At 37.1% G+C, this 12,091-nt stretch overlaps 1 protein-coding gene across 1 annotated transcript in view; it reads right to left on the reverse strand.

Annotated features, from left to right (window-relative positions):
• The window catches only part of MICU1 (mitochondrial calcium uptake 1), a 233,556-nt gene that overhangs the window by 144,350 nt on the left and 77,115 nt on the right, over positions 1–12,091 (reverse strand). Inside the window, exon 5 of the mRNA XM_012460264.2 lies at positions 2,333–2,376. Within this exon, the coding sequence (XP_012315687.2) occupies positions 2,333–2,376 (44 nt within the window). The remainder of the gene's footprint in view (positions 1–2,332; positions 2,377–12,091) is intronic.

Here is a 12,091-nt window from a genome sequence, read left to right on the forward strand (position 1 = left end):
CAACGACGAAGCTCATCAGTCATGCCAAAAGCTGCCAATTCTTTTTTTTTTTTTTTTGAGATAATGTTTCACTCTTGTTGCCCAGGCTGGAGTGCAGCGGCACAATCTCAGCTCACTGCAACCTCCACCTTCCAGTTTCAAGCGATTCTCCTGCCTCAGCCTCTCAAGGAGCTGGGATTATAGAGGCCCAACACCACGCCAGGCTAATTTTTAGTAGAGATGGGGTTTCACCATGTTGGCCAGGCTGCTTTTGAACTCCTGACCTCATGATCTGCCTGCCTTGGCCTCCTAAAGTGCTGGGATTACAGGCGTGAGCCACTGCACCCACCCAAAAGCTGCCAATTCTTAGGATCAAGTAGACCAAATAGTTACTGGGCCACAACAGGAAAAAACTGAAGAGCATACAGGAAACATTAGTTATCACTGCAGATTTTATATTTGAAAAATCTCTATGAATGGAAATCCCCTTATAACACATTAATCTGTTGTTCAACTTGCACATATTCAACTTCTTTGTATGTTTTCGGGTTTACACATATGTATACAAGAGAGGAACAAACTCTCATGCTACTACGGATTCTTTCAGTGACCAAAAAAAGTCATTTGTTAAAATGAATTTGCTCTAAGTTCTTACTGATTTAATGAGTCAGACCTCCACCAAGGAATATATGATTGGCTACTGTAATTTTTTGCAAGTCATCAAACATCTATTGTTTGCCTCCTGTGTGCCAGGTCTATGCTGGACTCTGAGTGACACAAAAACAGGTAAGATAGGGACCTGACCCTCCAAAGACTCTGAAATCAGAAGTGCTGCAGTAAGTCCTTACACTGGATAGGGTACTTTATTATAGATAAAGCAGAGACACCAAGGATCAGAGAAAAGATGAAGCTGTCCCAAAGCAGAGTTGGGACTTTGAGTCTAGGTCTCCTAAAATCTAGTTCAGTGCCCTTCCTTTTCGATTATACTTTTAGAATATGTGACTTTAAAAAGAGGATATTCACAGATGGAGGCATTTTAGGCCCTGTGCCACCTTAATGGGAAAGGTAATTTTTAGGAAGGTACCTTAGCTGAGATCTCTCAAATCTTAAGGCAGCTACTCATTCTTTTCACTTGTACAAAAGAGCTCAACACTTATCTCTCCACTTGACCATGATATGGAGTTTATGTAATGATGCAGGAATTGGCACATTTCTGCAAGATCAGTTTCTACTAACCCTGACCTCTCCCCATCTAGACCCTCTTTTGTGATCCTGCCTTTTCCAGCCATGAAAAGGCATGATTTTGCTTCTGACTTCCTGTTCATTGTGCTTTGTAGAGCCACACCTGGCTCTTTCTTCTTTCTGAACTGCCTTCTTTATCCTGTGTAAAATTGACTCTTTACTTCTCTTTCTGATCCTGTGTAATATTTTCTTTCTGGAGAATTTAGCCAGAAAGGAAAAAACATATTTGACTGCTTTATGAGATAATAAAACTGAAAGTCTCATTTTCTATACCTAAGAATAATTTGTTATATTATTTATTCAGGTATAAATAATTGAAAATAAGTGCAGTGCAAACTTACAGGCAAATTTGGAGTTGTCTTCATAATTATTACAAAAGCACTACAAGGACCTTTGTAATTTTCTAGTTAAGATTACTGCGGCCAGACACAGTGGCTCACGCCTGTAATCCCAGCACTTTGGGAGGCTGAGGCGGGTAGATCACGAGGTCAGGAGTTCAAGACCAGACTGGCCAACATGGTGAAATCCCATCTCTACTAAAAAATACAAAAATTAGCTGGGCATGGTGGCTCATGCATGTAATCCCAGCTACTTGGGAGGTTGAGGTAGGAGAATTGCTTGAACTGGGACCAGGGAGACAGAGGTTGCAGTGAGCCGAGATTGCACCACTGTATTCTAGCCTGGGCTACAGAGCGAGACTCCATCTCAAAAAAAAAAAAAAAAAAAAAATTATTGCTAGACACTATCTTAAAGTCTGAGGAAGGTCAAATCAGGGAAGCGTTTTGTAAGAAATGCCAATACAATATTGGGGGGCTTATTAATCTTTATGACGGCTATTGAGTTAACATTCAAAAGTCAACAGACACAAAATTAGCCCTTAATATATACAGTAGGCACTACATGAGAGTTAACTTACATAGAAAAATATAGAACCTTCTGCTTGGTTCTTTCAGTAGAGGCACATGAAGGTACAGACCTCCTACCCTAAGCATGCTCTTTTGATAAGATAAACAGGTATTCAGTGATTTCTCACATATAACTATAGAGAGACTTAAAAATCTTCTTAGTAAAATAATAGGACATATGTATAGAAGCGTCATAGTTTGCTTACCTTTCCATCAAAGCGTTTTATTATATATTGATCCAGACCCAAGTCTGTAAAAGAAAAGGAAAAAACATTTAGCCACTGATGATAACTCAAGTGAAATACATAAAATGTCAGCTCTTGGTTTTGTTTCCAGTCATTCAATTAAAAGTACAAAACGTTTATTCAAAGGCCACAAGAAAGAATGTTTTGTCCCACTTTCAGATTCAAAGTGTGAGTGCTAAGAGATATCAACCCTTTTATTTTACGTATCAGAAAAGTAAGGCTCTAAGAAGGTAAAAGTGTGCAAACTTATTCAAACAGTAGAGTCCAATTAGAACTCCAGACTCCTCCCAGGGTGGTGCTCTTTTCATTGTATCAAGGTGCTATATTACTTTTCATTAAGGTAAGAAATATTAGTTTAATCTGAATGCATAGTAATTTTTTGTATCAAGTTCAAAGAAAATAATACCAAAAAAAAAAAAAAAACTATTGCAATATACCTAAACAGACACAAACAGACCATCTTAATACTACCTTTTAAAATTGGGTCCCATATTAGATATTTACTTGGGAATACCCTTGGATTCTGTGCACTGATAAAAATTAAGTGAATATATTCTTTGGCATTGAGGGCAGGGATATTTTTGTCTTTGCGCACAGCTTTATCCCCAGCATTTGAAACAGGGCTTGATCAATAATTATCTGCAAAAGAATGAATGAATAAGATACAGTCCTTGCCTTGAAAAGTCACAATTTAGTTAGAAAGACATATGGATATAATAATTAACATTACAACAGAGCATACAATTAGTTCAATAACAGTGTGCTGGGGGAGTTTTGAAAGTGGAGAAATTAGCACCCAGTTACACTTATTTTCTTGCATAATTATTCAGTTCTTTTCTTTCAGTTGTCACTAGTTCAGGCCCTTACCTCACTATGCCCACAGTATTACAATCAACAGATTATACTGCACCCAGAAAAAGCTTTTTGCATTTCTACTTCTACACATTTGGTTATACATTCTTCTTATCTAAAATGTGCCTCATCTTCCAGAAGTCAGCCCTAAACAAATTGAACCATTGACTGTAAAAGAAACAGATAATTCATGACACAGAAAGAAATGTTAAAAAAAATTTTAATTTGCAGCCTGACAGACATTTAAGAGCGTGTAAGTCATAAAGGCTGATATTTAACAGAACAGGCTTCTGATAAAAGAACAGAGAACAAGAAAGAGTTCTAAACAATTAAAACTTTGATTGCCTATCTCATCTCCCCCTATTTTATATTTTACTTATTTTTTTTTGAGACAGAGTCTTGCTGTCACACAGGCTGTAGTGCAGTGGCATGATCTCGTCTCACTGAAACCTCCACCTCCCAAATTCAAGTAATTGTCCTGCCTCAGCCTCCTGAGTAGCTGGGATTACAGGCATGTGCCATGATACCCATCTGATTTTTGAGTCTTTAGTAAAGATGGGGTTTTACCATGTTGGCCAGGCTACTAGGTCAGATCTAGAACTCCTGACCTCAGGTGATCCACCTGCCTCAGCCTCCCAAAATGCTGGTATTACAGGCCTAAGCCACTGCGCCCAGCCCTATTTTTTAATATGCTGTCAAAAGATAAGGATAAGGTAACCTCCCAAACTACTGCCAAAAGACAGTGGGATAGAAAAGAGAAAATATAAGACAGAATTATAGAAAACAGAGACTCAATCCAAGAGATTTAGTATCCTATAGGACCTTTCTCATTCAGAAATAGTGATAAAATAATCCAAAAAATGCTAGCAGAAACTTTCTCGGAACTAAAGAGAGACAAACTAAAAGACCTTATCAAGTGTTCTAAGCATACTAAACAAAACACTACCCACATTTCAGTGTATGCTTATGAAATTTCAGAATAACAAGGATAAAAAAACTCCTAAAGATTTTCAGAAAAAAAATCTTCCTGGTTCCTTACAAAGGCATGAGAATCAGAATAGAATCAGATGTCTCACAAGTAAAACCTGGCAAATCAACTAAGGGAGATATATGCTTACTAATTGCATCCATACTGTCCAACAGAAATATAGTGTGAATAATAAATGCAAGTCACAAGTGTAATTTAAAATTTTTTAATAGCCATCTTTAAAAAGGTAGAAGGGATGAAATCCTGTCATTTGAGGCAACATGGATAGAACTGGATGACATTATGTTGAGTGAAATAAGCCAAGAACAGAAAGTTGAACACTGCATGTTCTCACTCTTATGTGGAAGCCAGAAAAAGCTGACCTCATAGAAGTAGAAAGACCTGCTCCAAAAGACATTTTATTCTTCGGGGGGAAAGAAATGACACCAAAGGAACTTAAAAACATTTAAAAAGACCAACAGAAATAGTTACTATCTGGAAATATATAATGTTTTCTCCTTGTAAGTTCTTCATGTATGATAGTTACTAAAAAATCAAAACAATGTCTGGCAGAATTTTCTATGTGTATAGATATAACATATAGGACATGACAACATAAAGTTAGGAGAGACCTATATGGTGGTAAGATATCTATCTATATTCCACTGAAAGTGGTAAAATATAAATTCTTAATAGTCTGTAACAAGCTAAGTATGTATATTACAATACCTACAGCCACTAGTAGAATAAAGATAAACAAAGAGATATTGTTAACCCAAAAGATTAATTCAAACTAACTATACTAAAAAATTTTCAAATAATCCAAAAAGAAGGCAAGCAAGGGGATAAGAAGAACATAAAAAAGATGGAAAAATAAGAAAAACGCAAATAAAATAGTAGGCTTAAATTCAAACATCAATAATTACATTAAATATAAATAATCTAAAATGCAATAATTAAAAGACAGAGGCTGCCATACTGTATCAAAAACAAGGTCTAGCTACATGTTGTCTACAAGAATCCTATTTTATTTTTTATTATTTGAATTTATTGTTAAGTTCTAAGGAACCCCATTTTAACTATAATGATATAAGGAGGTTAAAAGTAACAGGACAGGAAAAGATATCATTAAAAAGATAATCAGAAGAAAACTGGAGTGGCTATATAAATATCAGGCTATGTAGACTTCAAAGCAAAAAAAAAATTCACATGGATAAAGAGTCAATTATGTAATGATAAGAGGGTCAATTCACCAAGTAATATTAATAATCCTAAAAATGTGTATATCTAATAGGAGAGTTTCAAAATATGTGAAGCAAAAACTAGAGCCAGGCACTGGGTCATTTGCTTATAGTCCCAGCTTCTTGGGAGGCTGACACCAGGAGGATCACTTGAGGCCAGGAGCCAGGAGTTCAAGGCTGTAGTGTACTATGATCAAGTCTATTTACAGTCACTGCACTCCAGCTGAGCAACACAGTGAGGCCCCTAAACAAACAACAACAACAAAAAAACCAAACTGATAGCACTGAAAGTATGAATAGATAAATCCAAAATTAAAGTCAGACATTAACACCCTTCTCTCAATAATTGATAGAGAAAGTAGACTGCAAATCGGTTAGGATATGGAAGACAGACAGCAGATTAGTGGTTGCCTGGGACTTTGAGGGCAAGAAAAAGAGGTAAAGAAATATAACAAACAGGAATGAAGAAACTCTTGGGGGTGATAAACATGTCGTTATATTAATTGTGTCAATGGTTTCACTAGAATACATATAATTAGTATGTCAAAACTTATCAAACACTTTATAAATATGTGCTATTTATTTTATATTAATTATATCTTAATACAGTTAAAAATAATGTACAAACTATCAAGGAGAAGACTTCAACATTTGAAAATATCAATAATGATAACATCTGTGCATTAAAAATCACCACAAATAAGATAATAAGACAGGTCCTAGACTAGGAGAAGATATCTGCAATGTATATAATACATTTCAATAAATAATATATAAACTACTTTTGCCAAAAAAGAGAATCAAATGGAAAAAATGAGCAAAGACTATAAACAGACAATAGAAAAGGCAATATAAGCAGTCAATAACATGCAGAGATGATAAGCCTCACTTGTCATTAGTGAAATGTAAAATAAAATACACTTTAACTTTAAAACACTTTAAAGTGTAGAGTGTTTGTGTGTCTGTGATCAAAGTTAAGCTGTTATCAGCTTGAATTAATCTGTTATAATTATGTTTTTTTATAAGCCTCATGACAGCACAAAGAAAAATCCTGTAATAGAGACACTAAAAATAAAAGGCAAGGAATTAAAATATACTATGAGAGAAAATAACCACAAAGGAAGACAAAGAAGACAGTAACAAAGGAAAAAAAGGAAGAGAAGGGTTACAAAACAACCAGAAAATGAGTAACAACGGCTGTGATAAAGGCCCTACATATCAAGAGTAACAGTGACTAAAGATGGTCTAAATTCTCCAACTAAAAAACACAGAATGGCTGAATAAACTTTTTTAAAAAATACTCAACTATATGCTGCTTATAAGAGACTCATTTCACCAGCAAGGACACAAATATATTGAACGTAAGGAAAGAAAAAAAGATATTTAGAAAGAGAAACCAAAAGAGAGCAGGAGTAGCTATACCTAGATAAAATAGATTATAAGTCAAAAACTGTAAAAGGAGACAAAGAAGGTATTATTTAGTAATAAAGGGGTCAATTCATTAAGACAATATGACAGTTGTAAATATATATGAACCTAATCTCAGTGCACATAAATATATAAAGCAAATATTAATAGATCTAAACAGAGAGAAACTGCAGTACAATAATAGTAGGGGGCTTCAACATCCTATTTTCAGTAATGAGCATATCATCCGATAGAAAACCAATAAAGGAACATCAGATTTAAACTGTACTCTGGACAAAATGGACTTGAGAGATTTACAGAACATTCCATCCAACTGCTATAGCATACCCATTGTTCTCACCTGCACATGAACACTTCTCCATGACAGATCATATGTTAGGCCACAAAACAAGTCTTAACAAACTTAAGAAGACTGAAACTATATCAAGTATCTTTTCTGACCACAATGATATAAAGCTACAAATAAGTAACAGGAGGAACCTTGGAAACATTACAAAGACGTGGAAATCAAACAATATGCTCCTGAATAATGGGTCAATGAAGAAATTAAAAAGAAAACTAAAAAATTTCTTGAGGCAAACAAAAATGGAAATACAGTATGTTTTTGCTATGGAATATACCAAAAACAATGCTAAGAGGGAAGTTGATGACAACACTACTTCAAAAAAGAAGAAAGCCCTCAAATAAACAACCTAATATTGCATCTTGGGGAACCAGAAAAACAAGAACAAACTCAACCGAATATTAGTAGAAGAAAGGAAATAATAAAGATCAAAGCAGAAATAAAGAAAATAGTAGAAAAAGCAAGAAAAGATAATTAATTTACTTTCATAAGTTTCTTAAAATTTAAATCTGATAATACCAAGGGTTTATAGGAATGCATAGGAAGAAACTCATATATTCTTGGAGAGAAGGTAAATTATTTTATCTAGTCTGGAAATCAATTTGGCAATGTCTAGCAAATGTGAAGAGGAATGTACTGTATGGGTGGGCCAGCACGTCCAGTTCCAGGTATATGCTGAAAATAACTTCTTGGCCAGGTGTGGTGGCTCACACCTGTAATCCTAGCACTTTGGGAGGCTGAGGCAGGTGGATCATCTGAAGTCAGGAGTTCAAGATCAGTCTGACCAACAGGGTGAAACCCCATCCCTACTAAAAATACAAAAATTAGCCAGGCATGGTGGCGGGTGCCTGTAATCCCAGCTACTCAGGAGGCTGAGGCAGGAGAATCACTTGAACCTGGGAGGCAGAGGTTGCAATGAGCTGAAAGGATATTTTCTTGACCCTTTCACAGGACTCTCGACAGGGGTGCCTTATTTGCTTAGCTTGCCCCATTTACCTGTCATGGGAGGTAGCGTGCAAGTGAATGAGTGCAGGAACCAGGCAAGCAAGTGCAGGAACCAGTCAACTGCTTTTGGGTACTGGCAGGAGCAAACACCGTGTGGGTCATGTGGCAGCACATAGATGGGGTGCCTGCAACTCTTGAAGCCCCAAAAGGTGGTTACAGTGCTCCTTTAGCTCTGCCATCCACAGAGGGCTTAACAGTTAACAGCTCAGTGGGCCCTTTGCCTCATCATGTGGGATGGCTGCCCTCAGCCAGCAAGGACAAGGGCCAGTGTGACAGCCTTTCTTTGGGTATCTGTACTTGTGGCTCCCAAGCTCTTGTCTGGTGTCCAGGAAAATTGAGGTCGCATGGAAAAATTGAAGGATGGTGAATGCAAAGGATTTTATTGAACGATGAAAGTGGCTCTCAGCTGGAAGGGGAGCTGGAAAGGGGATGGGATGGGCAGGTAATCTTCTTCTCAAGACCGGCTGTCTCTGGTTGGACTCTTATCCAAAAAGTCAAGTCATCAAGCTGTCCCTTGAAGTCAAGTCACCTCTCTCCAACGTTCAGCCGCTTCTCTGCTTCTCTCTGAGTCTGAGGTCTTTATAGGCACAAGATTGGGGGCGAGGTGGGCCATGGGTAGTTTAAGAAAAGGCAACATTTAAGCAAGCAAACAGGGATAGAAGTTCTCGCTTTGGGATGCAAGTTTCAGGTGGGGTTTTGTCAGGGACCTGCCCCTGTCTGCCTAGAATTTCTCTGCCTCTTATTGCTATCAGTAGAATACAAGGACCTTTTACTGAAGGAACTTACCTTGTTGGGAAGAAAACATTAGTACAAAAATGGTTTTAAAATATATTCCATGTAAATAACCATGTGAAAAATTATTATTAACCAAATTTAAAGTGCTCTAAGGGGCTGGGCATGGTGGCTCACACCTATAATCCCAGCACTTTGGGAGGCCAAGACAGGAGGATCATGTGAGCCCAGGAGTTCCAGATCAGCCTGGGCAACATAGTGACAGCCCATCTCAATCAATCAATCAATCAATAAAAGTGCTTAGGTAAAATTACTATTAAGGATACTTAGGGGTCATCCTAGAGATAATATGTAGTCCAGGAGAAGTAAATCACAATATGATCTACCTTTCCCTCTTTTACACACTTTTCATATTCAAAGAAGATGAAATCACATCAAGATAATAAGGTCAGCCAGTTGGATATGGTGGGGGGAAAAAAAAATAGGGATCCTCTTAATAGGCTATGCTTTGCTCTAAAGAAAGCTCAAATTTTCCTACATAGAACTTCAAAAATTCTCCCCATGCCACTGTTTCCTCAAATAATTGGCCAGCTACGCAGAGCTGGTTACTACAATAGCAAGCAGCACTCAGAGCCCAGAGCCTGAAACAACTATCTAACTCCTTATACCTAGGATGGCAATGACATTCAGACTTCACAGAGGGAGATGGGACATATTCAAATCACACAGAATGTTTTTTCCTTTTAATGTCCGTCCTACTTATGATTACTCCAAACTTTCTTGACATTCAGTACAGAAAAATTCTTATTCATCTTGCACTCTAAAGTTCATCTGCTCCCTATTCATTTTAAAACTGCTTAATTTTAGGGCTTCATGTGGTCTGTGCTTCGTGATTATTTTTGAACTGTTCTAAAAGTAAAACGTACAAATTTAGATCTGTTGGGTATCCTGGGATACAGTATGTGTGAAAAATAAGACAAAACTAAGTTGAAATATGAGCTACTGGCTATAGTCCAGCCATCTCTGATAGAAATTCAAACTACAAAAAATCTACAGCTTCACTTTGTTCCTTATCTCAACTCATATAGGAATAATATATCTTTTACTTCTGCTGCATCAACATTTCTGGAAGTTCCTGTTCATAAGCAAATGAAAACGAAGCCAAATTTCCCACTGAATCTCATTTCAACATATCCTACTTTCCTCATGATTACTGTTGATGAAAAAAACAAACTCTATAAAATATTTGAAGAGATTATTCTGAGCCAAACGTGAGGACCATAACCAGTGACACGGCCTCAGGAGGTCGAGAGGATATGTGCCGAAGGTGGTTTGGTTACAACTTGGTTTTACATATTTTAGGAAGACATAAGATATCACTTAATACATGTAAGGTATACACTGCTTTGGTCCAGAAAGGCAGGGCAATCTGAAGCAGAGGAAGGCCTTACAAGAAGATTCAAAGATTTTCTGACTAGCAATTGGTTGAAAGAGTTAAATTATTATATAAGATCTGGAGTCAACAGAAAGGAGTGTCTGGGTTAAGACAGCAGTGGAGACCAAGGTTCTTATTATGTAAATAAAGTCTCATAGGTGGCTGCCCTTAGGGACAAAAGATGGCAAGTATGTCCTACTCAAGCCTTTAAAAGGTGCTAGACTCTCAAGTAATCTCTTCAGGATCAGAAAAAGACCAGCAAAAGGGAAGGCAATTCTCTACTGAATGTAAATTTCCCCCAGAAGAGACAGCAGGGCCATTTCAAAATGTGTCAAATAAACATATTTTGCAGTAAAATACTTTGATTTTTTCCAGGGCCTGCTATTCGTCATGTGATGCTATACTAGTCAGGCTGGAATGTGGTATCCTTTGCTACGAAGAGTCTGTTTTGTCAGTCTTTTAATGTTAATGCTAATCGGTTATGCCTGAGTTCCAACAAAGAATATAATGAGGCATATCCAAACCCCCTTCCCATCATGGCCTGAACCAGTTTTTCGTGTATCTTTGGAATCGCTTTGGCTAAGGGCAGGGATCCATTCAATCAACTGCGAGGGGGGGCTTAGATTTTTATTTTTGGTTTACATTCTCATAGTACAAGAAAAGCACTTATTCATTGTTCTGGCTTTTTATAAAAATCAGGAATATGCTTAGCATATTAGAGATTTAGTAATTATTCTTTTCATGCAATTGGTCTTTCAATAACTAAAAAACAAAATATTTCAAAGTAAAATGCCAGAATGCATAAAAGCAATTAGTATAATAATTTCCAAGGGGATAAAAATAATCTTTATGTGATTAAATGATCTTTAGTATCCTGTCTAAAGTCTTACTTCATTTTTAACACTGGAAGCAAAATACAGTCTTATTTAAATTTATTGTACAGGCCTGGTGTGGTAGCTCACACCTGTAATCCCAGCACTTTGGGAGGCCAAAGCTGGAGGACTGCTCGAGCCCAGATGGTTAAAATCAGGCTGTGTCAGAGGCATTCAAACCAGAGGGACTCCATCTTGAATAGGGGCTGGGTAAAATAAGGCTGAGACCTACTAGTCACAGGATGAGATACAGATCACAAAGACCTTGCTGATAAAATAGCATGTGGTAAAGAAGTTGCCCTAAACCCACCAAAACCAAAATGGTGATGAGAGTGATCTCTGTTCGTCCTCATTGCTCATTATATGCTAATTATAATGTATTAGCAATGCTAAAAGACACTCCCACCAGCACCACGGAAGTTTACAAATGCCATGGCAACATCAGGAAGTTACCCTATATGGTCTGAAAGGGGGAGGAACCCTCAGTTCTGGTAACTGTCCACCCCTTTCCTGGGAAACTCATGAATAATCCACCCCTTGTTTAGCATATAATCAAGAAATAACAATATACTCAGTCAAGTAGCCCATACTGCTGCTCTACCTATGGAGTAGCCATTATTTATTCCTTTATTTTCCTAATAAACTTGCTTTCAATTTACTCTATAGATTCGCCTAGGATTCTTTCTTGTGCAAGATCCAAGTTCCTGTGGTCTAGATCAGGACCCCTTTCCCAGTAACACCTGGGCAACACAGTGAGTCCCCTATCTCTACTAAAAATCAAAAAAGTCTCCTCCAACTAAGGAAAAAAAAATCCTTCAGATAGTTTAAAATGAAAGAGCTTAGCT

The sequence above is a fragment of the Aotus nancymaae genome, unplaced genomic scaffold (assembly GCF_030222135.1).
Source record: "Aotus nancymaae isolate 86718 unplaced genomic scaffold, 86718_ANA_hifiasm-v0.15.2.pri h1tg000010l, whole genome shotgun sequence".
Taxonomy (NCBI): domain Eukaryota; kingdom Metazoa; phylum Chordata; class Mammalia; order Primates; family Aotidae; genus Aotus; species Aotus nancymaae.